The 25878-nt window shown below is 38.6% G+C and overlaps 1 protein-coding gene and 1 long non-coding RNA gene across 10 annotated transcripts in view; one reads left to right on the plus strand and one right to left on the minus strand.

Annotated features, from left to right (window-relative positions):
* Window positions 1-1672: 1672 nt before the first annotated feature.
* Window positions 1673-3805, plus strand: LOC132324996 (uncharacterized). The gene is made up of 2 exons (XR_009485811.1): window positions 1673-1992; window positions 2301-3805. It is a non-coding gene; the product is annotated as an uncharacterized LOC132324996 (long non-coding RNA).
* A 3882-nt stretch (window positions 3806-7687) lies between these two features.
* TAB2 (TGF-beta activated kinase 1 (MAP3K7) binding protein 2) overlaps window positions 7688-25878 on the minus strand; it is an 80474-nt gene continuing 62283 nt past the window's right edge. For 8 of the 9 annotated variants that reach the window (XM_059841704.1, XM_059841706.1, XM_059841708.1 and 5 more), the window contains 5 exons: window positions 20721-22233; window positions 13929-14089; window positions 13210-13303; window positions 11925-12005; window positions 7688-9733 (listed from right to left, as the gene is read on the minus strand). In XM_059841704.1, the coding sequence (XP_059697687.1) occupies window positions 9588-9733; window positions 11925-12005; window positions 13210-13303; window positions 13929-14089; window positions 20721-22233 (1995 nt within the window). In that variant the 3' untranslated portion in view covers window positions 7688-9587. Of the gene's footprint in view, window positions 9734-11924; window positions 12006-13209; window positions 13304-13928; window positions 14090-20720; window positions 22234-24110; window positions 24401-25878 lie in introns of all 9 variants that reach the window. The other variant, XM_059841701.1, reaches the window with a different exon arrangement.

Below are 25878 nucleotides of genomic sequence, written 5' to 3' on the forward strand. Positions count from 1 at the left end.
CATATTTATGATTCTAAACACTGAGGCTGCTGCTGGAGCATCCTCATGGTGCTGCCATGGCCCAGCCTGGAAACACTGCCCTGCAGTACACAGCCTCTGAGGCGCAGGGTAACCTGCCCTGAGAGTAAAGGCTCCCCCAGGCTGGCCTTGACATGATTCAGAAGGAAGCAAGAAGCACCAGCTTTGCTCCTGCCTGCCTAGGGACCAAACACTCTACAGTGGGTTAAGTGTACAATAAAACCTTGCCAGCTCAGGGGTGACTCAGCAGCTCATGTGTATTGCATCAAGCTCTGCATGATCAAACACACTAGCAGGGAAGTCAAGAGAAAGTGAGGAAACACTTGGTTTGGGAGCTACCTGTGGCCATAATGTGGTTTAACCCCTCACAGCACTGAAGCAGGCTTATCTCCTCCTGACTGGAAAGTGCTAAAAGGGCAGGCAAAGCAAACTCCATTGACCCAGGTACTGGAGGCTTGTGAAAAAACATCTGGAAAAGGTCAGCAAGCGTGCTGGCTCATGTTACTGCTAAAGGACATGCAGAGAGAGCTAACTGTGCCTGTGTCCTGACAGCTGGCAGACATCTCTCAAAACACCACATGAAAACAGACAGAGGCAGCCAACAAAACCTGCAGGTATGGAGCAGCTTTTGTAGCTAAACACACAATAGGAGGGCTTGGGGTGGGGGAAATCCCACACAAAGGACCCTGTCAAACATGAGTGACGGCTGATGATTTAGAGGATCACACAGGAGTTGCTAACAGATAAATAATGACAGACAAAACAAGCCTCTGAGCAATCTAATTTATGCCACCTACCTCAAGCCCTCCGCCACAGCTTTTACTGGTCTGTTTTATTCATTGGTCTTTAGAAGGTTGGGTTTAAATGCTTTTACTCTTAAAATGAAAATAAAAACAATTAGGTCATGGCAGTAACAGCAGGAGCCAATTGTGATGTTAAATGAGCTGTGTTACCTTCCTGAGACTCATCTGGAGTCATAAAACCAAAATTCAGAAAAAAGTATTAATCATCGCTTGCCAACGTCTTCCTTTTGGCCACAGAAGTGAAAGCCCTTCCACAAGAGGCAGGAAACAGCAGCTGTGACCAAACGATATGCAATGCCAAGATCAGCCATTCCCTGTCAGCCCTCGGGGTGTGCCATTCCAGTGCCAGAACATAGGATTCATAGCTCACTAACAGCTCCACAGAGAATGGGAGCATCCTGGAGTGTAGCCCTGTAAACCAGTAACAAGGACACCTCCAGCTGGGGGTGATGCAGTCCCTGCTCTGAAGCATTACTAATGCATTTTGTCTCAGTCTCATGAGATGAATTTCACATGTGAAATGAAAAGATACCGAGCTGAAATCACCACATGGCAGCCCACCACCTTCTGGGCCAGTATTATGACTAATACAACTGTTTCAAAATCCAAGAGAAAAGCATGGTTGCCCTGGGGTGGCAGGCTGATGAACAGGTGAGATGTAGATGCTGACTCAAGCCTTGAACTCAAGCACTGTGTGCAATCAAGTATCAATAGGTTCAACCCTGCTAACAAATACAGGGATTGGTCCAGGAAAAGAACAGAAAATTAAATGAAAGAGAATGAAAACCAACATGAAGCAACAAATCAGGAGATGGATGACACTTTTCTATGCAACTACGTAAGACATATGCAACTACGTAAGACATACCTTGCATGCCACTTACCTTACGTCCACTTTGAACTTGGCTGGGCTCAAAGTCGGAATGCAAGTTTCCAACCAAGGTATCACAGGGTACAGCCATGCCTGACAGTTGTGTTGGGAGCAAACAGTAAACAATGTCAGCAGCGAAGTATCTCTCTCCATCACTCAACCCTACTGTTTTTTTCAGGAAGCACTGAGAACTGGGACATGTGACATTGCCTTGAAAAACGATGAAGCCTTGTTTCCTCCACACTTGCAGTGTGGAGCTTGGTGGCCACAGCTGTGGGGCTGGCAGAAAAACACTTCCTGGTGAGATCCATCAGCACACCTGTAGGGTCCATCAACAGAAATTCAGCTCCTGGCCATGCTAGCTGGCTGTTTTGTCTCATTTAGTCCAGAGTGCCAGGGCCAGAAGTGAAGCTCATGGGGGCAGAACGGTGGCCAGGCAGGCCAGCACTGTTTGCCTTAGGGCTTCAGAAAGTTTAGGCCATTTAATTTTAAAGCATCAAGCTCAGCAGGAAAACTCCACATTACTAATTATTATGAAAGAGGGAAAGTTTTTGTTATGTCCTTCAGCTCAAAAAACACTAACAAGACATTTTCTTTCTCACATACAGGGCAGCTGTGCCAAGGATTATGCAGAGTTCCCAAAGCCAAGCATCATGCTGCCTTTCCCCCCTCACCCCCTGAAGCCCAGCAGCAGCTCAGTTGGAGTGAGACAAGATTTTCTACTGAACGGCCTCACTTCTTCAAAACCTCACTACTCAGAAACATGCATAGTAGAAAAGATGTATGCACCTCCATTCCTCAATTGCAGCAGAATTGCACAACAAACACTGCAAGAGGCCAGACTGCTGCTGTGGATCAGACAGACAATGACCGGCACAACTTTCTCCAAGGCACCAAACAAGTCTCTGACAGGGCACCAAACTACAAGCCATCAAGTTTCAAGCTGGGCATCCAGTGACAGCCTCCAACATCCTCTCTATGACAGCAAATATGAACTATAGACATTGGATACCAAAAGGTTTTTCTTGCTGGCAGAAAAAATGCCACATGACAATCTTTTCATAATTGTGTCAGGTATCTCTGTCAGAAGACAGTAAAATTCTTTCCTCAGGTTGTGTTTAAATTTTATTTCTGGCCCTGAAACACAGAGGGAAGAGAAAGGCTCATAAAAAAAAAAACCCAAAAGATAAATCCTATTTCTAACCCAAATTTGCACTGTAGCTACAGGATAGTTGCACCAAAACATAGGAAACCTGGCGTGAATGGTTGTTCAAGATTCTAATTGGAGATGGAGAAAAGGAAAATTGAAAAGACAGAGGCAGAGATCAAGGCACAGCAAATAGCAAAATCCTGGGGTCACATTCTGCACACTGCCAAGGCACAAGAACAGAGCATCTTTTAGGAGCTGAGCCAGTGACACAGCAATATTGCTGAGATGGACAAAAAAAAGGCCAGGCTGGATTGGGCTTTGAGCATCCTGGTCTAGTGGAAGTTGTCCCTGCTCACGGCAGGGGAGTTGGAACTAGATGAGCTTTAAGGTCCCTTCAACCCAAACCATTCCAAGATTCTCCAATACCTTTGGCCAAATGCCTTTTAAGGCCTAAATGGTATTTTCACGCTTTTTCACTACTGTCCAGAGGCTCACACTCAGCACCAGCCCCAGAGCAGTGGGATGGGACACAATGCACCCAAACATGTCCTCTTCCAAACAGCAGCTCCCCAGATGGAGCAACAGTAGCTCTCCGTGACAACAAAGTAAGACACAAAACAAGTACTAACAAGAGCAAAGCAGCAAAAAGATTCTGTAAAAAAATAAATCCATCCATCCATCCTACATCCAATTTTGTTCTACACAGGATACCTGTGAAATAGCAAATATTAAAAATAATTTAAAAAGCCGAAATAACAATCAAAAAAGGGCCAACTCAACCTTTACAGCAGACTATGAAGTACAGAGCTGCTACCATGAATAAGTAGATTGTAAATGAAATATTTTTTTGTATCAGCTGATGAGAGACATTATGTAAGTTCAAACATTGCTTTGCTTGTAATCTTTTGTCAACATAAAACTGCTAAAAAATTAATTATTTAAATAAAGTTTTTGTGACGACAACTTTTGTAATCAAGTTTTCATTACAGACACACATTCATTCTCTCCTCTGAATCATGTTTCCTGCCACCTCAGAAGAGCTATCAATATTTGTTAACCTCTTTCAAACTCACTTCTAGATTAACCACTCGAATTAGGAAACACCACTTTCATGGGTTCACTGTTGCAGTACAATGGTACAAAGGTAACCCAGAATTAATGATGCACAGGCTGTTCTTTCGAGAGTACAAAGTATCTCTTTTAAGGAATCGGTGTCCAACATGCAAAACCACGGAGGCTGAATAGCCTCTTTTACAAGCAGGCACCTCTTCTCTTTTGTGGGTAAGCAGATGTGTACCAGCCAGATGAAGAACTCCAGGGACTCACTTCCAACTGTCCTTTCCTCAGGAAAATGTTGTGAATGTTTCCTTGGCATGTAACGAAACATGGCAAGCGCAAGACCTCAGTACACAATGGAGACACGGCTGTCCTGTCAGCAGATACACAGTGGTGACACCAGCACTTCTCTCACGTAATATCCCAAGTTCCTGACTCCAACAAACCCTATCCAGCTCTAAGGCCTTCTGCTTGCCACATTTTATTTTGCATCTTGCCAGTGGGGTGCAGGGAAAGCAACACCACCTGCTTCTGTATATGGAGAACAAAGGGCACAGCATTCCTCAGTCCATTTCCTTGACGTCTCCAACATCGCATTCTTTAACCTTGGACCTTCAATGACTTGCAAGGGCAACCTGAATTTAGGTAAAGTTTATAGGCATTATAAACTGATAAGGTCTGCTGATATCTACTAATACTAAAAGCACATTAAAATGCTTAATATGCAGCATCTCCATTTGTTACCACATCAGCTACATCAAAATTATTTTGGCACCATGCTCCTGTAAACTGTGAAAAAAAGCAGTCACAGAATTCAAAGCTGTAAGAATGCACCCCCTTAAAAAGTGGAACTGGTTTTTAAAGTAACTTCAAATGCTCTAGTAGTACCCAAGTTGAGATGTTACCTTTAAAATCTCCTATCACATGTGATATGATAGGCTTTTATTATTTTAAATGAACTTGCAAATCATAGGCAGTTTGAACCCCTGTAGATAATCAATCATTTTGGCTCAATGTCCTCCGGAAGTACACATGGATATCTGCAAATCAAATCAATGAAGAGAATGCGACACTGGGAAAAATAATCAGCTAAACTCATGCCTGCAGCAGCACTGCACTGGCTGAAGATTGTTATATTTTGATTAAATATTAAAAAACATTTGCATTTGTGATGAAAGCATAATTATATGCACTGCCGGAAATTTACATGCATGAAGTCTTGCCTGAAGCAAGAATTTCTGACACTTTTACTCAGCGCTGCCTCTGAAGGCAGCACTGCTTGAGTTCTGCTGTAGATGCCATCCATACAGAACTGCGGAAAGAAAAAAACAAATTAAAACTAAAGAATCATATCAAAAAGTCAAAACTGAGTCTGATCATATAATTTTCAATATTCACCACTACTCCCAATTGCTCCTATAGCACTTAAGCTTGTTCTAGAACCTGAAACTCCCAAACATTTCATACTAACTCTTCCTGTTCTCTCTCTGTACTTTTAAAGCAGTTTACACAAAATATGATCCTCATAAGGCATTCTGGACTACATAAAATCAAAGACTGTTCCTCAAAATTAGCAATAAAAGAGCTATTCAAGCAGTCAGGCTTGAAAAAGGAATGCGGTGTAATTATTCCACTATGTGCCACTGAAAGTAATCTAAAGTTTAATTTGTATTTGCTGTTCAACTTATCAGGGCATTTTTAACAAATATGAAATAAAATATCAAATGATTTTCTTGCTAAAGTTAGAATTAAACATAAGTAGTAACTGCTGCACATTCACAAGCTGCACTACATATTCTGTTAACTGTACTGAAAAGTTTCTGCCACTGCTTTGTAGCAATAGTCCCATTTTAGAATACCAAAGGAGTATTGAAAAGAGTAAATAGTAGATTTCAATTGATGACTTTCTCTAATATCTCTTCTACATCTTTAATCAAGTCTTCCTTTAATTTGTGTCCAGGCTCCAATACACATTCAAGTGAGAGGAATTTGACTGAAGGAATATAGTACTGATAAGGACACTTTTCCCCCAGTCATCTACAAAACATACTGAAAGTAGATATTTCAAGATCACACAACTGATTAAATTCACATAAATAAAGCAAGCAGACAGGCATGAATACTGACCACACAGTTATAAAGCCAAAATCTATCATTAGCTTGAGAATGAAGATAGTGACTCTCACAATCAAACTGAATTTCACGGGTGCTACACCTGGCCACACTCCTGGACAAAAGAACAGCTCTACTGATTGGAGACTGCACAAGACAAATGTTTTTCTAATATATTTAGAAAGCAGCAAGGTGAACTGAGGTCAGTTCCACAGAGCTCATGTCACACAGCAGCCCAGTCAGTACTAGCTGTTTACTAGCTACATTTCTAAAGTTATCCCAATTCTCAAACTTGACCAAGTGGTAATCTTAAGCATTCACAAAAAATAAACAGGAGCATCTCTGAAAGCCAAGAAGGGTACTACCTTCCTGCCCATATGTACTTTTTTTTACAGAGATCCCTGACAGTACAGGAAAGTAAAAGATCATAAATCAGCATCCAAGATAAAGAACTGATGTCAAAACACAAAGTTTAACCTTGCTGCAAGTATTTATTTTTTATGTTCCATGAGGAAAAAAAATCTAGCAGTGAAATCTAGTTCTAGTTCATCCTTCAAACCGAAACCCATAATGACACACTACATTGATATGCCCCTATCTGATGATATACATGACCTGAAGTACACAAAGAACAGAAAACTCTTGAATGGGAAGGTAAAAGTCTGGAATAGCCACTGGAGACATCATTTCTCTTACCCCACTGTTTCAGGATAAGTTACTGAAAAGGTTATCCAATACAAACTCATGTTAAGCAGATGGCTCTGCACACCTAGCTGGAGCAAGGAGGTAAGCATTTTTTTCCCTTCAGAAAATAAACACTCAAATTCAGGGAAAAGATCAATTATGCATTTCATAGAATGAGCAGGATTCCATCTCACCTTTTTCTCCAAATATGTTCTTTTCAGCCCTCAGCTGACTGGCATTTCCTTTATAAATTCAGTAAATTCAGTTGCCCCCCTCACTCCAACCACTATGTCTCATATTGCAGATTATGGCACACTAGTAGAATAATACGCATTAAGGATTTTTTTTTCCTGGATCTGTAGCTTTTTTTTTTTTTTTTTTTTTTTTTTTTTTTTTTTTTTTTTTGCTAAATCAGTTTATAGATGTCTCCTGAAGGCCTTTTATACAGCATCAGTATGTCTCAGGAAAGCTCAACTCCACATAACAAATATCTGCTTCAACAGGGTCCATGTGGGAAAGACAAGTCAAGGAACACTCCACATGTCACAGCATTTATAGCCACAACACCAAGATACAGTTTAACCATACTCATCCTTAAACTGTGCTTACATCAACATAAATTTGTCATCTGTCACCACAAAGCAGTTGCCCATTTTGATTTAGAAAAACATTTAAAAAATCATAAACCCCAGAAGCAGGAAGTAAAAGGGACTGTGTCTAGCTTATTGCTTCATGAATAAATGAGTGGGTCCTTTGGTCAGAAAACAATCTCACCAGTGCAAATTTATGAAATACATTCCTTATGCTCACTGAATTGGAATTAAACAGAGTAACGCATGGCAAGAGAGACAACGTTCAACAAAACAAAGGCTTAAATAAAAACTCTGGTCATAAGAAATCAGCCTACTTTTAATACTGTTAATGCTTATTGTTCCGTTGAGTATTCTGTTGCTCCATTGCATGGAAAAAGCAAACAAATCACAAAAGAAAACATTAGAATATATTTTTTTTTAATTTTTATAAATAACTTATCTGTTACAAAGGCAGTTTACCCAGCTAAATCACAAAACCATCAACTCAAGATATCCAAATTAGGTTTTATTAATAAACAGGTAAAAACTGATTTGTCAATCTTCACATAGAACTGCAGATGAAGCTGAAAAACAAGGCCTCATTTTATAAACAAAATGCATTGAATGCAATTGCTTTGGGTCTACTGCCTAATTACCTGGGATTGACATTTTCTTCCCACATAAAAAAAATTGCAAAGCCTTCAAAACAAAGGCCTCTGTGCATTCACATAGATCACTTGTAAAACTCCTAATAAAAGTGTCCACTGGCGGATGTTTACAGTGGGTGACAGTCTACTTTGTCTCTTGCTACATGGTTAGCACTCCCTCCAGCCTCACGCTAAGTGCTGCTGCTACATAATTCTTTGTGTGCCGACTTTCATGCATATTGTACTGGAATTCCATTTTCTTGATCTCGGTTACATACATCCCCGATCATGTGAGTATTTTCCTTAAAAAAATAGATCATCAAAATAAAAGAGATGCTTGAGGTTGCTTCAGTGTTCAAGTCTGTTTGATTTCTCTTTTCCAGCCTTTATTTCAGTTGTCCTAAATATTGCTATCCTTGTTTTCTATAAATATGAGACTTCACCACAAAGTCAGGTTTAGAAACTGGCTGCCAAAACAGGAAAGCATTTAAAGTCCTTGAACAAAGCCGTACGATGCTGCTGCTGTTGATTTTGGCACTTTATGTACTTCCCCAATGAATCTCTCTTCAGGAGTCTGCAAGACACCCAGCAGATGAAGCAAGCTTAACTCGGATGCTGATCTGTTGGTGGGTTGAAAGTTTCCTAGTATAAAGTTTCCTCACACCAGACAAAATGCTCCCTTTGTGTCACCCACCGTAAAACTCAGTGTACAGAGTGAACTATATGTATAACTCTTCCAACTTTTCCTGCACTTTTACCACGCTGCATCTGCAGGTCTTCACAGATCATCAGCATTTACAAGAGCAATGTACAGAACGAGCAGAGGAAAGCTATTTTGTGCATAGTTTTTTACTAATGCTCTTATTTTAAGGCATTGCTTCTCTCAGATAAAAGCTTAAAAAAAGGGACATGATCGTGCTTAATCACTTAAAGGGGAAAAAAGAAAGTTAACAAAAAGACTATTACACTATACATACAGAAGTACAAGAAAATAATAAAGGTGAGGAAAAGAAATCACTTAAAGCAGGCTCTAGAGCTATGTACAGTAGGAAAAGCTTTGGGGTATTTCACTGTGTGTATTGTACAGACAACGCATGCAGTTTTTCCTTTTCATCTTTAGATGTGATTGTACTGATTTCTGGCTTCACAGAGATGTTTTCAGGGAAGACAAGGCAAAGAGTACCACTGATTTGTGAAGTTCTTCCCTTTATCAAAGGCACTATGTGGCAGCAAAGAGTTTAAATATTTAAACCTTGTTCCTTTTAAGATCTCCTCTGTGCATGTAGTGTTTCACTGAAAGCTCTGAAAACAAAAACACTAGCACTCTATTCCTTTCCCCTGTCAAAATTCAGTAGTGACATTGGGGCAGAGAAGAGGATGGGCAACACCCAGGCACTGAACACGGTGTGTGTTACTGGTAATACTGTACATGGTTCAGGCAGCTGGCGAGTCCCTCAGCAGACTGACCTTCAGCCGATCAGCGTCAGCTGCCTGTGACACAACTCTGAGGTATTGCTTGCTCTGTGGGCTGACATTTAACAATAGCAAAACACCATCTCGTCACACTTTCCATTTTACAAAATCCTATGCATAAATGCTTTTTTTGCCCCCCAATGCCTGGACAATTCCTTGTATGTTTGCTATGGTTTTACGGAAGATAATGGGCCTGTTGGCTCAGAAATGCCTGGGCATTTCACACTGTTCACAGCGATTTAAGGCCGGATGATTTAAAAAAGTACAGGCGGTACAACTCCACTGAGCTCCCTCATCTTCATCTGTGTCTGGAACAGTCTTTGGTGTTTTCACAATGGACCTCTGATCTGTGACATGGAAGAGATAAGATAAAATAAGCAGTTACTAACTGAAAACAGCATGGAAAGAATTTTGAGATTTTTTTTTTTTTCCGGTAACTGAGAACTATCTTGTTCCTCTGAGAACAGCATAGTTATTAAAAGTGACAGAAGCAGCTTTTAACCACCCCCTTGACTACAGCTTGATTGTAGGTCAGCCAAAAGGCTCAAGGTAAAACTACAAAAATCAAGTTTCCCATCCCCTAACTCTGTTTTCTTCCCTCAGTTCAAACCTACTGCATAAAAAGGAGATAAAATTTGCAAATTAATCAGCATGGGAAACATGGACAAGATTTAGAAGTCTGAGGTCTATGAAGTGGTCTAAAATTCATTATGACAAGAAGTATGTGCTTTGTAACCCTTTGACATATCAAACAATTTGATTCTAGAAAGAAGGTAGCAGTTCTTCAAGCCAGCTCAGCAGGCAGATGTACTGAAGAAAAACCATTGCCTGGCTCTGTCATGCTACAGAGTAATCATCCCAGCTATAGCAACACATTTTTTTGCATGATGTGTTAGACCGTAATCTTCAAATATTTTAGAAGAGAAAAGAAGAAGAGAGAAAAGGAATAAAAAGGATGAAGAGAGATGAGTGACTTCTCAAGTTAAGGGTTCCACAGTCTAGGCAACTGCAAAATCCTTTCAGCCCATTATTTCATCTGGAAAACATCTCAACAGCAACGGCAATTGCTGCAAAATGACAAGAGCTCCGTAAGTACAACAGTACTGATCACAGTTGCAAGAATTATTTTTGTTCTTTTGTGAACAGCAGTAATTCTGTTTTAAGTCAAAGTCTACATGATAGCTAAATTGAAGCTTAAAATGAAATTAAAGATAATGAAGAACAAAGATACAGTAGTGATACTTAAAAAAAAAAAAAGAAGGAAAGAAAGATAATTGATAGAGGGACTTTAGAGCTTTATAAACCAATCAGGGTCAATTTTGTATTTTCAAGACAGATTGAATGAAATACTTAAATTTGTGAGTTCCTAAAAGGTAAGCGAATAGAAGTGTTGACAACTAATCATAGAAAATTAATTTTTCTTCTTTGATAGGTTAGTTTTTATTTATTACAAAAGGAACTACATAATTGACAGAACTAAAAAGTTCTACATGGTTCAGTTGTAAAATGTGTCTAATAGGAATGTGTATGGATTTAACTTTACTCAGAATTTTCACTACCAGCTCAGGTAGTGGAAGGATAAAAAGTGCTTTATAAAGCATGAAAAAGAGTATCAGTTTGGAAATGTCGCAAAAGATCTGCAGGACACAAAAGTTCAATTTATCTAGACCATTTTACAATGCAGCACTGTCAGAAATCTCCAAGATGAGATTCTGTAACAACAGTTACTGCACACTCCACGGACAATTAACCAAATACATCTATATTATGTGGAGAACTTCCAGGACAGAAAGACTGCACAGAAACACCTGTGGACTATCTCCATGTTTCATGAGGTGGTCTGCCAAAAGTCAAAGTATAATGATGTTCCAAACAAGCTGAATTCATTCTCTGCTTTATATAAAACACAACAGGTAATTGTTCTGCTCTGCTTGACACCCTGAGAGGGAAAAAAACAAGTAATGTGGACACTAATGATAAGTAGAATGCTTAAGAGTGGCTAATACTCAGCAATACTGACTGCCCTACTGCTCTGCATTACTTTCCTGTCCAACCAGCTAAAACTATATTTACCAATAGTCAGAAGAGGCTTTAATGTAACTTGTTACTACAAATTCTACAGTAACCATGAATTCCAGTGAGGGTGACCAACCTGAGTTGTTACTACATGTCAGTAAATCTACTCTTTGCTATGGATAATGGCGAAGTAATGTGAGTTTCACTGGTCCCTAAGCAATGTACCTCATGCTAATTTTTAGAAAAAGGTGGATGCTTCTATTACATAAACTGCTTTATAATATATTATCCATTCTTTAACATAACCCATTTAATATACTTCTCTTTCCTGAATGTATGCATAGAGAGGAAACAAGAGCAAACAGAAGCATACTTACTGCCAATACAAATAAAATGCAAGGTCTGTATGCTTTTGAAGTAATCTATTTCATAATCAACACTTAAACAAGACTTGTAAATTAAACTTGATATTAGATACAAACCAGGTATTTGTATCAAATCCAAATTTTATCAATACAATACCTTTGGGTTTTGGTGGCACGGGACCAAGAAATCCAATATTATCGTAAAAATTATGAATAGCGCTGGGATTAAAATGTGGTCCTAAAAATAAAAAAAAAAAAAAGTGCAGCAGTTTAAAAAAATAAACTTGAGTAGGGAGGCATATAATTTTTTTCTGGCAGTAATTCTGTAACAATACTATCATTCACTTATCACCTTTTATATCAAAGTGTCAATACAGACCGAAGTGAGATATTGGTGATTTCAACAATACACTTTAACAAACTTATTGCCTAAAATATGCAATGTAAAATAAAGTCAGAGACAAGCTCTAGCAAATTAAACTCCTTTAAAGGTATCTTTTTCTGCAACTCTTTAAGATCATTTTGTTAGTAAAACTTATCTTTTTCTAAATTGTAACTATACTCAGAGATATCTTACCTACTATACAGTCTATTATACATGCTTAGAATTAAAAGCCAAGAGGAAGTTCTAAAAGCAATTTATCTATTTAAGGTCAGGTTCTCAGTGTAGCATTACATTCAGCACACCTGTCTGCCTTCTCCTGAACTGCAGGTACACTTCTTAAGCAGAACTTTTGTGGCTCCTGTCCCAGCTGATCTAACAGCTCACTGCTTCTGCAAGTGGGAAGCATCAATTCCTTCCCTCTCACTATCTCAGTTCTCCCTTCCTGTGCCTCTCCCTCACATCAGCTATAGCAAGCTTTTCCAGCAATGCAAGTTTTAGCTTGGCTTGTGAACAGGATCAGCTCTGCAAAGGGTCTAAAAAACTAATACAGAGCCAGAGCTCAGTAATTAGCAAGAGAGAAAAGAAGGAAGAGAGAGGCTTTCTTGTTGGCAGTTCTTGAACTGGCTCAGCTGTCTCATAATTTCACCCCCATGACCAAAGGCTGTGTGTCCCTGCAGACAAGGAAAGCAGAGAGCACACTAGAAGTTACAACCACATTTTAAATTTTCTAACTTGAGAGGCTAAATACAGACAGAGGTGGAAGACAAAAGAAAGAGATGAACACATATGTATAGATGTATAATTCAAAAAACTTACTCTCTTTCTTTGATACTCAGATAATCAGATTTGTATGAAACAGGACTGTGGAATTAGGAAAATCATACGGCCAACAAAAACAACAGGCTTTAAAGATAGTTACTACCATGGTTGCACTCAAACTAATGTGATGATTTTTCAAAAAGTGTGCATATCCATCATTTATGACATGAACCTTTTTGAAACATGTGGACAGTGAAAAAAAAAATCAACATTTAGTTACTGATGTACTAAGACATACCTCTTGCTTGAAAAAGATCAATCTCTTTGGTTAGGCAATCTATGTCTATCTGCAGCTGTCTGTTACAACTTCTTAACTGTTGCATTTCTTCCAGCTGAAAAAATAAATCTGCCTGTTAGACTAATTTTCCCAGTTTATGAACAGTTATCATTCACGCACAGGTAGACAACATTTAATTATTTTAGAAATTATGATAAAAGAATCTTCCCTAATGACCACCTTTCTTTTAATCCAAGCATAATCTTAGAAAAAGCTTCCAGACCTACTGAATAGTTCTCTCTCATCAGACTTCAGAGAGGACTGAACTCCAATCTTCAGTCAGGGCACAGCCAGTAGTCTGGTCCACCAAATCAATGGATGATCATCTAGCACTGAAAACTGGCGCATTAATTGGTTTCTCTGAGCTCAGTATATGCACCAAGACCAAAAAGTACTTGGTGTGATGACAGTATGAGTATTAACTTGTAAGGACTATCACGTCAAACCTTTAGTGATGGCCTTTAAAAGCGATTCTTCACAAAGCAATTAGCAAGCTGCAAGGTTGTGGTTAAATGACACATTTTTAGTCCTTACTCTAAACTCCACTGTTCACCAGCTTAATTCTAGCTATACTGTCTGTTCCTAGTATATTGTCAATATATGAACATGTCTTCCTTCAATTTATTGTGACAGACCACGCTTGTGGTTTAGATTTATACCCTACAGACATTTCAACTTACTGATGGAATTTGGGAAACAGAATTCGATCTTTTCAGGCGCCTTCGTGTTAGATTATTCTCCATTTCATTGACCTCTGATTTTAGTTTATCCAACTTTTTCTTTTGAACCTCAAGTTCTCGTTGAAGTCGCTCCATCCTGGCCTTCTGGTGTACCAGTAAAGCTGCAATACATAAAGTCCCATTTTATCTACTTTATTATCCTTCACATGGCAACATCAGATTAAGATGCAAGTTAGTACTCTTTTGGGAAAAAACAGAAAAAACCACTGCTACAGACTGCTTTTCCAATTTCCTTACATGAATATCTCTGCCATAAGACAGAAATTGCTGCATTTTTGCAAACAGCACAAGCTAACTACAGACAAGCAAGTATGAGGAAGCCATACAATGTAATAAATGGCCACGCAAAATTTAACTGTAATCTCTAAAAACCTACAAGACTAACTACCCAAAGGCAGGAAGAAATATTTCTGTGTGTTTTCATCTTAACCACTGTAAAACAGGTAGCATGAAGAGGATTTCAGACAACTGCAATATGGAGCACTACATACACTTATTACAATTAGGATTGGATCCAGTGTTTGTCATAGTATGAAACATCAAGTGAAACCAAACCAGAAATAAGCACACCATCAGCAAACTGATATTTGTCAAAAGTTGGACTATATGTCACTTCACCCCTAAATTACGGTCCAGAACCATTAGCTCAGCTTCTAATTTCTAACAATGGTTACTATTAGTAAAGCAAAAGGCACAAGGAGACCTAATGTAGAAACAATGAAGTCAGCAAAACTTCACAGTTTCAAACCACAGTTTTTTAAAGGTATAAAGAAGCTAAGTAGCAGATGACACAAATTCATGCAATCTAATGATTTAATTTCACTGAAGGCAGTTTTACTATTAAATATCATCACAAAAGCAGATATCACTGCTCAAAGTAATAACCACCTTCTATAAAAATATATTCAATTAAATAAATCAAATAATCATTTTAACTTCTTTACAGCCATTCATTCATCCATTAAACTAGTAATTCCTATAAACTGTGATCATTTTCACAGACTATGAATACTTTTATATCATCCTGGAAATTATAAAGTAGCAATAACAAGGTATTTTAAAAAGATTGAATTTGCCTCACAAAGTCTTTAAACCAAACTCTAGCTGGAACATGATGTTTAATTCCTCACAATTTCTCCAGGTACCAAAAAATTAGAAGCACTCAAATCTGGTTGCCTACGTTTCCCAAATAGTAGCAGAGGGGAAAAAAAAAAACCACCACATCAAAAAGATGGAATGCTTCACATCTCTGGCAAGCAGAACTGTCTTCTCCTGCAGATCCTGCCTGCTCATTCATTCATTCACTCACACATTGCATTTTGTCTTCCAGAGGTTCTTTAAAAGGAGGAACCATGCCAAACTATTTTTGAACAGTATTACAGACTGTACTGAGATCAAGCCTAGGGTTTGAGTCACAAATGCTCACAAAACATTGAAATGACACCTAGCTTCTGCGACATTTTATTCAAATCACAGAAGTTTTCATGAACAGACACCTTTACTCTGGGTCACAGTAGTTGCACTGCAGTAAAAATTGCAGCTGTGCTCATATATAAAATAAAAATGTAATAACTGAAATCTCAGTATAAAGATTTTTGTTGAAGACTTGGAATTATCAGGTAAGTAATCTCAACAGACAGCGTCTCCTCTTGAAAAGCCTTTTAGAAACAGAGAATGAAACTGCAAGTCTAAAGAAAGGAAATCAAAGACTAGTTTGCCTTTAGTCTGGTGGAGAGTGTACAAGCCCTTTTTCTTCCTACATTTTATTTCCACTTTTAGACAGTCTTTTCTGTTTTCATTACCTTGGGAAGCCTGCTGAGGCAACACAGCCATGCTCTACTGCCCAGACCCAGAACTCTTCAAACCTGTCAAATGGTGGATGCAGGCTGCAGGCGAGTAGCCAGTGCTGCTGGATGTGGCAGGTGAGGAGCATTGTTACCAGAATAACAGGTTGTATGCATGGCATGGCATGGCCTCAAGAGTTCAATTATGACCAAAACTTTGCCTGTGCATCCCTTATCTCCTTTTTTAAGCTACTCTTGTAAAGAACCCAGGATTTCTCATTTTGATGTTCTCCCACCTGTGAGATTTAGAAATTCAGCTGTCAGTATGGACCTGTACAAGGAGGAGAAGGCACTGATGAATGCCCCCAGCATTACTACAAGCTTTTCATTTTCACGTCGTGTCTGGAAAGTCATGCAGTTTATTCTCCTAGGAACTTTGGGACTACCATCTCACAATTTCAAATCCCAACAGGTTTTAAAAACACATGTTAAAAATTACCATTGTGATTAAAGAAGAATCACTTGATACCACTGTGCTATCCTTTTACTATTAAAAGCAACTTTGATAAGGAACTTGAAAGAGATTGGTGTAAGTGGAGACTTTCATATACAATTTGGTAACTTTGCTTTAATACCAATTTAGTAGCTGCAGGAAAACAATGGTGGGGGGAAGACAAAACCCTCCCTGTATTTCAGGGTCGCGTTTATGAATGGAAAGTGGCAATTTAAGTATTCAGCTCCCTCTAGTGTTGCTCAGAGCAACTGAAAGCGTTCAGAAAAACACTGCAGTTCAACTTCTTAATTAAGTGCAAACAGGGTATTTGGCACATTTAGGTTTTTACACTTCTGCACGTTTGCATTCAGCAGAGTGCAGTACACTTCAATGCTCTGGCAGATGCCACTGTTTCCTCTGACATCCAAAGTGCACATTTTTCACATAAAAGCTGTATATCATTATAATTACAGGAAGGAGCATAAAAGTCTGGAGGACAAAAGTTGACTGTTCCTCTCCCGGAGACGTTCTTAGTCGGGCACTAAATATACCTTTAAGTTTGCATATGTATGCATAATTGTTTTCTCAAAGACTATGTGAATTTTAACGTTAAGAGTGTATTTTATTATTTTAAGCATTTCTAGGAATACAACGATTTAACCCTATCCTATAGACCTAAGCATTTTTAAAATCTCTTAATCTGTCAGATATGGAGGGGATTTCTGGCAATGCAATTACACTGTGGCAGGAGGTTCATGAGAGTCTCAAAACACACTTATGCTTACGCATGTTTTCTAAACCTGTATTTGAAACTGCACAGAATTCAGTCATCTGATATGTAACTTCAATAGTTCAAACTGATTTATTTTGTTCTCTCTTTTCAATATTCTCTTCACCTAATTTTTTAAAAAGAGCATCAGTGAAGAGTGGGACCTGATATACAGAGCCAAATATAAGGTGGTATTTTTTCTCAGACCACATGATGCAATGGGCTCAGAGCCCCCTGGTGCACAGGCCACAGCTGTATCTTATTCAAGTCTTTTTTCTTAAACAACTACAAGGACTGCCTAAGAATGAAAAAAAGTTGTTTCCTGCAGCTTTATTTATTTTTTATTAAGTTTTAAAGAGCTTCAAGAAACCAAAGCAAGACCTGTGCAAAATATTATTTTTACTAATCTAGTTTATAAATTAATTTATTTACATTAAAAACACAGTGGCAAGAATTGCTAAGCAAATATGCATCCACATATGTATCTATAGTTGGTACCAATGATTCACTCAACTTTGCACACCACTCTCTTTCAAGTTAAAGAAAATAATAAGAAAACATCAGGCAGTCAAAGCTGTGTAATATTAAACCTAAGGACTTAAGTTCCCTAGGAAGAAAACATCTACGTAGCGATTTTATTACACAGTTATGGATTTTCTTGATGGGATGCGTTCCCATTATACAGATGGAAAGCTATCTGCAGAATGAGCAACTATTAAATAACTACTCATCACATGACATGCATACAGAGCATATATCACAAAAACGTAGCTGAGAATTTTCAATTTCTAATAAGATTCCAATTTTTCATCCATAAGAAACATTATACTAACCTAAATTATTTATTGAAATCCCACTTAGTTACTACATATTAATAAAACTAACTTTAAATTGTAATCTCTACTAAGTAATGGGAATACTCCTGCACATTGACAGAAGTGATACTGAACACATAAAAATGCATCTTCTTTTGGCTGTCCTTCTGGGCATGCATCTAGCATTACTCTTCTCACAGAACCATGAATTCTTACTGACTTCAACAGCGGACACACGCACTCAACACTTCCACAAGTGAGTCCATCAGTATCTCAGACTAGTATAGTAGAAAATGAGAAATATCCCTCAGCAACCAGTTCTGAAAAGTGAGTTTCTCAGGATCACAGAGTCAGTGCCAGAGATACAACCAAGCATTCCAGGGAAATGACATTGATCTTATCTGAGCAGGACCCACTCCTTTACACATTCCTCCTGGTTTGGCAGAAAATAAGACAGATCTGGGGCAGCTTTCTACTACCCACTGCAACTTTCTTGGGAGGAAAACCAGAAATATTATGGAAGGAGACTGAGGCGCCTACACACACTGCAATTAAGAAAAGCTTCTTTGATGGCAAGCAGCAGCACCTACAAAGAAGCCCAACCCATCTTCTGTTGTCCTGGATTGGACCATGTATATAAATGTAAAATAAATAAAAAGAGCAAAGGAAATTTCATTTGACATCAAAGCAATTCCATCTTCCACCCCAAGGTTTCTTTTTCCCCAAAGCCGGTTTCAGTTCTCCCAGCCAAGATAAGGAGCATTCTGGCAGAAACAGGAAACCTGATGAAAATACATTTTTCTCTAATCATGGCCAGAGAAATGACTCATCTTCTCTGGCTAAAATTAAAATGAAACAAGCACCTCACATGGAAGGATTCTGGCAGTCTGGCTAAATCATAAGCAGTTTAGAATACAGAAAACATCAAGTAACTCAAATCCCTTTTTGTATGTAAAACAAAATAAACCCACTGCTAAGTATAAGAAACATGTTTAAAAGCAACAGTTAGGACTTCCAAATACCAATATCATTCAAGTAAGTCTATCACAGACTTAAATTTCCAAATCTTAATAAATAACAATAATGTAAGAAACACTGCACTTACTGCAGCAGAAATGGAGCACACATGCCAGGAATGCAGAACATCTCTACAAGCAAAGAACTTCAGAAGTATTAAATGTACTTTCTAATGAATGACACAGAAGGATGGTGATTTCCTGAGGTCCCTAAAGTTGTACCAGCCCACATCATAGATCTACATATCATCTAATAGCTGCAGCTTGGCTTCAGGAAGAGCTGGGTTCCACAGCAACTACAAAGTCAATGCTTCTGGAACTCTAGGTTGTCTATCAAGCTTGCCTCTTCTTGATAAACTAAATGCTGATACCTGAAGCTTGTAGAGAGGTTACAGTGGCCATCACTACCAAGGGTACAAGAGATAAAAAGGTAGACCTGGTATAAGTCAGTATAAGGTATAAGCCCCTAGAAAGGAAAAACAGACAAAAGGGACAACTCCCCAAAATGTACAGTTTTTCAAACCCATAAAAAGTACTCAACTTGCTTGGGAAGTAAGTTCATGACCTAAAAGACTGTTTAAAGCCTAAGGACAAGATTTCAATTGCTTAATTTCTGGTATATGAAGTTTTCCAGGACTAAGACTAAGACAGCTAAGTCTCCCTCCAAAGAAAGAAAAGGACATATGATCTTGGGGCAATTTTTTTGCTTACCTACAGATGAATTTTCTGAAGTTCTTTATGCACTGAACATAAGAACGTAAGGATGATTAGCTTTTTGGTTTTGACACATAATCTTTAGCAACTCTTGAGTTAGGATTGACTATTCCTCACTGAAGATAGTTATACGCAGAAGTAGTGCACAGGCTAGAATAACTTTTTGGTTTACTTCATTAACACAGTACTCCAGATGCAGCCCTGGCTTCCAGTGTCCTGATCACTGTACTTACTTACACAAAATAAAATGGATAAGTTCATCAGAAGAATCTTTACACTGGTCATGGAACAGGCCAGTTTTTTAAATTCAGAATTGTTTGCTAGGTCCAGAGAGGACCAGTGAGGTCAAATACAAATTATTCTGACAACCTATTGTGAATACTGCTAATATCCTAAGACTCATTTAACATTTTTATGTAAAAAGCTCACAGGAGCATTAATAAACCATCGAGTTGGTAATAAAAGCATGCAAACCCATTAAAACAGAAGAAAAAGATTAACAGATTATCTCACTTTATCACATATTTTAAGTTTTACCCCTCCATTAACACTGTATTCCTTAAAACAGATTCCTTTGGCTTGGTGTTCCTTTTCACATTTCAAAATGTAACAGAAGTAAGTATCAAGACTTTAAGGATTTTATTGTCAGGAACATAGTAGGAAACATGGAGGCCAGACCAACACTTTGTGCCATTAATTGCTTTTGAAGTCTGCTTTTCTTTCTTCTTAAATAACATTTGCCAAAAAAAAAAAATTATCCAATGTAAACAGTATCTCAACTGATTTAAAAATCTGACAATGGAATTGTAGCTTTAAATCACTAGGACAAGTCGAACAAACGTAGATGTTCCTTTCAGAACATAAAAATGAAGATGGTATGACTCCACTTCATTAAACAGATAACATATCTTCTTAAGACAAACAGAAGAATGTCTCCAAGTATTCAGTTACATGTCTTTACCATAAAAAGAAATCTATGAATTGCTTATAAAATGCTTTTATTTATTTAGGAAACACAAATGCTAAAATTAAAGACACTGTATTAACATCATAAAGGTTATTAACTGTTTCCTATTCTGCAATCTACATGCTGAATTGACAACCTGGTCAAAATCTCTACAATTTATATTAAGAATATTACCTTGCGTGTAGGCAGCATCATCAGATCCCATACTCAATTTCCGTGCATCACTGATCCTATCCACATGTGCTAAAACAGGGTCAGTAAGATGCTGGATACCCTCTGGTTCAACATAGTGATCAGGAAGATTTAGAAGGTTTGTAGGTTCAAAAGTTGGGGACACTACCCCTGGGGAAACTGCAGGGGGCTTATTTGGAGAAACTGTAATTTTAAAAGTATATTTTGTGTTAGGCTGCGTAACAACCACTCGAGGAGAAGTTGCAGTGGTGCTGTTGCCCACTGCTCGACTCTTGGGTGGATGGTGATGAATAAATGCAGGACCCATGCTTACTTGACCAGACATATTCCTAGCAGTAGTAGATACTCCAGGATTTGTCGATATGAAAAGCGTGGGCTGGTTCCGCACAAGTTGATCATCTCCTGTCGTGGCGTTTGCTGAAATGTAGACCTTGGGCTGACCACGTGTGATCACTTCATCAGTATTTGGAGGACTGGCCGATATGTAAACAGTGGGTTGACTTCTACTTAATGTCTGGCTGTTGAGGGAAGAGGGAACAGTGGAGGTGCGAGGGCCAGTTGAACGCAACTTAGAAGAACTGTTTCTTTGTGGCGGTTCAAGTTTGATTTCAATTTGATTTTTGCGAGGTCCTGTGGATATATTCTGAATGTTGTATTGGCTATGAGCAGAAGATTGTGAGCTACCGGATGAATGAATCATAGGTGCTTGTGGAGTAGTAGGAGAACTGATAGGCATGTACACATGAGAAGTCTGGTGGCCTTGCTGGTTTGGCTGTGTTGAGTGTTGCGATGAGGTATGTGGCGTAGTACTGGATGTAGGAATAGTAGTCCAGGGACTTGGCTGTGAAGGCTGGTAGACTTGCTGAGGGTGCATGGGATTAAACTGAGATGCCCAGCCTGGCTGCTGCTGTGTTTGCCGAGCGGTACCACTAGGAGCTGTGATGTAAGGCCTAATATAGATAGAATTTCCCTGGGGACTGTTAAGTACAGGAGGAGGTACACCATGTATGTGCAAAGACGTTGGGGTATTGCGACCAGGCTGAATGTTTGGGGCTAAAGTTACCATAATGGGGTTGAATCTGGGTGTTTGTTGAGACAAGTTAGATACTCCTTTGCTGCCTAGGTGAAATCCAAGATGCTGCCCTGGATTAGAAGCACTAACTGTATTAGCCATCCCAAAGACATTAAATCCTTGTGGAACCTGCGCAGGTGCTGTCTGTGGTTCCTGCTGAAACAGTTCATTGTTGGACTGACTGGTTTGAAGGTGTCCATCACTAACACTGTGAGCTAGAGTCCTACTTCCATTCATTCTACTTCCTTCTCTTCCATGGTGATAAACGTTCTGTGACTGCAAATCCAAATTAAGAGATGTCATGTGATTTCGTAGTCCAGGAATCCCAGAATCATCCGAAAAACTCAGGTCTCCTTCACCGTAGAGATATTTTGTGCTCTCTTGAGAGAGAACTGCACAACAGGCATCCAAATTATTGTTATTCTAAAAAAGACAGATGAAAGTTTGACATTACTGATAAAATACTGTCACAGTTACGTATGAATACATCCAATCACAACTGAAAAATGAACAATATAGCATCAGATAGAAAGCTTTAAGAGGCTGGCTAGTGTAGCTGCTCTATACACACAAGGGGCTTGCCTGTGAAGCTCACTGCTCTGGGAACAGTGACTGAGCCAGTGGCATCAAGGGTAGAGGTCTTCATTGCCTCTGAAGCAGTGACAGGGAGATCCTGCACCTTGGAAAGCTAGCTTTTATACAGTATGAGACACCTATACTTTCCCTATTCGTTCTCAGTTTCAGAACCATCTTCAGCAGAGACCAAAGCTCTGGCTTTAGGGAGGAAAATGACAGCAGGCATGGAAAATGACAGCATCTTCATAATATTGATTAATGACTTAAAAACAAAAGTAAAACCACAAGTTTATTTTAAATGTTTTCCCAAACACTTCAATACCTGTTACGCATTATCTCCTGCTGAAAACAGAAAGTGAATCTTATGAAGAGAAGAAACATGCAGACTCAAGAAACTGTACATGACTTCAAAAGAAATGCAAAAATTCAGTTTATACAAATACATCAAAAACATATTCTTTCGTAAGATCAAAACTATTAACTGAAAACCCAGAGGACATTTGTATTTTCATTTTAAATCACTGCTTGCAAAGGTTTGAAATTCTTCTATTTGTACCTTTTAAAACCAGTAACAGGATGACTTGGAACAGAAACCACAACCTAGTTAACTCTTTTTTTAAGAACATTTCAGATGCAAACCGCTAGTCTCTTCTCCTTTTCCACATGTGTAATAATATTATACTCTAATCTTCCCAATTGTGTTTCCTACATAAGGATTGTTAGAAAGAGTGAACGTGCATCAGTGACCTAATTTCTTCATACTGTGCTACATCTTTATCAATTTCACACAGAACGTCCCATCCCTCAAGAAATAAAGGTTAATACTTTCAGCCAGAAGAGCACCTGTTCAGGCCCATGTTATTAACACTAAATAGGTGGCAAATCCATCCAGCACATAGAAACAGTTACTAGAAAAAAATGCACGTGATCAAGGAGAAAAATTGCATGTGCCAAGTAGCAACATTATCAGTTAGTTAAAAAGTAACACAACCAGATAAACTGATTCATGCTACATGCTTTCTATTTTGTCATTTTTCTTAAACTAGAAGACATTTCTCATTCTTCCTACGCGATGAAGGTGACAGTGTTGCGCAGACATAGCAAGACTGTCTCTACCTTGCAGACTTACAAAAAAACCCCAAACAACAACAACAACAACAAAAAAAAAACCCACCCAAAAAAAACCCCAGAAAACAGACATGGGAGAGGGTTGACAAGGCTAAACTTCACCCACAAAACCGAAACTATGTGTTCATACAGACCAGATACAGTTCTCAATTCTTCCAAATTAAAGAAAACAAAAATCCCAAAAAAACCCTTGCCACAGAACTTTTTGAAATGACAGGATTCTCTAAAGGCTATCTAGCAACCCAGCTCTATATAAGGATTGCTACAAAATGTACTCAGCAATATGAGAATGGATCAAATTGATGATATACATATTGGCTCTAGTTTGGAATAAGCACCAGAGGATGAAGTAATCAAAGGAAGTTAGTAGTGAAGAAAGGAAACACACAGACAGAACAGTGGTAAGATAAGAATAGCCTGGTATTTGTTGCAAAGGAGAAAAGGGAGCCAGAAAAGTGTAAAAGATAGGATGCCACAGAAAAACAAGCTAGAAAGATCTCAAAGGCAGATTTTGCATGAAGTGAATTAAAATTATTAACAGAAAGGCCAAAAATACCAAACCAAAAAGGAACAGGCCAAGCTTGCAAGGCCCTTACATTCAGCTTGAATGCATTTCTTTGGACAATTTTTTTTTCTTTTTTAAGACCGCATCCAATCAATTCCAAAATTTCAGTGACGTCAATGAGAAAATTGGAGAACTCAAAGGGGAAACGGGGGCACATGGAACCCCTGGCATCTTCTGGCTGGCAGAGGCAGAGTTTCAACCGCTTCTAGCTCTTTACAGATCAGAGAACCGGTTGATGGCAGAACTGAGCATATTCCAGCAAAACAATACCCCTCATCTTATCTCTGCCCATGTCCCATTTGAGTTTAAAATGTTGGCACCCTGAAAGAGAAAGAAAAAAAAAAGAAAGAATAAGAATGTTGGAGGGAAATGAGGAAGGACGGAGAGGATGTAGACTTGAGGAGCAGGCATACAATGCTTCGAACACCAAAAACAGAATAACAGGGAACAATGTCCACTGACTGTGGGCACTGCAGTGATTCCTTTAAATCTGGAGAATGGGAGAGCTGAATGCAGGACGCTTGTTGGGAAGAACAGAGGGATACAAAACTTCTTAGGAATATTCAGCGCTGTCAGCCCAAGACTTCTTACTCCCTAGATTAAGCTGGTTTATGTTTCCTCCTATTAGCTCTTGGGTGGTCCTCTGCTGTTAGCATGCTATATATTGTTTAGGTATTTCAACAGTGGGCTATTTACCTTGAGGTACTTGCATATTCTCTTTATCCTTAATTTTTTCATTATAAGCATATAATGCTATAAACCCTCCTTTAGAAACAGCTGTTCTTGTTTACAAAGAATTCATGGAGGATGACTGAAGTATCTGTACATTTTTTCTGCACAATTTACATGATTCAAAGAAATTTTCCTTGTAATAAAAGCCTCATCAATACTATTATAAACTGCATAATTGCTTATATTCTTTCAGATTCTCACCTGGGGTATCTTATAACTCCTAGCTTAAAAATAACTTCACCCTGACATATGACGGCTGCACATAAGGTACTGTGGGGGCAAGGCACTTTGTATACCAAAAGTCCTCAAGTACTTGTCTTTGACCTGAACTACACTTACTGCCCTTATTGGAAATTCCTTTCACTGTGTTAAGCTACAAGGTGGCAGAACTCAGGATTCAGACAATGTGCCAGCAGCATTGAAAACATGTGAACAAGTACTCTCAAATGCTGCTTTTCAATCTTTCCCATCGGTTCAAGTACAAAATTTGTTGGTTTGAAGAGGTCACGTTAGGCAGCTTTTATAACAACAACAACCCCAAACAAACCAAAACACAAACAAACAAACAAGATCCCAAGCCAGAGAGCAGCAAAGCTAGAAGGTGCATCAGAGAAACCAGAGCTCATGAAATTTCAAAAACCCATCAACATGACAGGATTTTCTTGGTGAGTCTTAGTTCACAAAAAAGGCAGCTTTCCAGTGTGACAAATTAGTTTAACAATACTGCACACACAGAACATTAATTACTCTAGACTGTTTTTGAAAGATCCTCTTATGAAAGCTGACTTAGAACACTTCCTCAAAATTTAAACTCTTCCTCATAAATCTGTCATAATATGAGATGTACAGTATCTTTTCTTCACAGGTAAAAGGCTCTTTTTATTTAAAGAAATCCACTGTATTCAATGTTACGAAAACTGCTGACTCTATTAAAGACAAGCATTAGTTTTTAAATTTATCAAGAATTGCATTCAAAATATGATTACTGATGCATTCACTCCAAGTCCACAGACCTTGCTGAACAAGCAGCTCTCACGCTCAAGAACAAAACTGTACTTGTAGTTTAA

This window comes from Haemorhous mexicanus, chromosome 3 (assembly GCF_027477595.1).
Source record: "Haemorhous mexicanus isolate bHaeMex1 chromosome 3, bHaeMex1.pri, whole genome shotgun sequence".
Classification (NCBI taxonomy): domain Eukaryota; kingdom Metazoa; phylum Chordata; class Aves; order Passeriformes; family Fringillidae; genus Haemorhous; species Haemorhous mexicanus.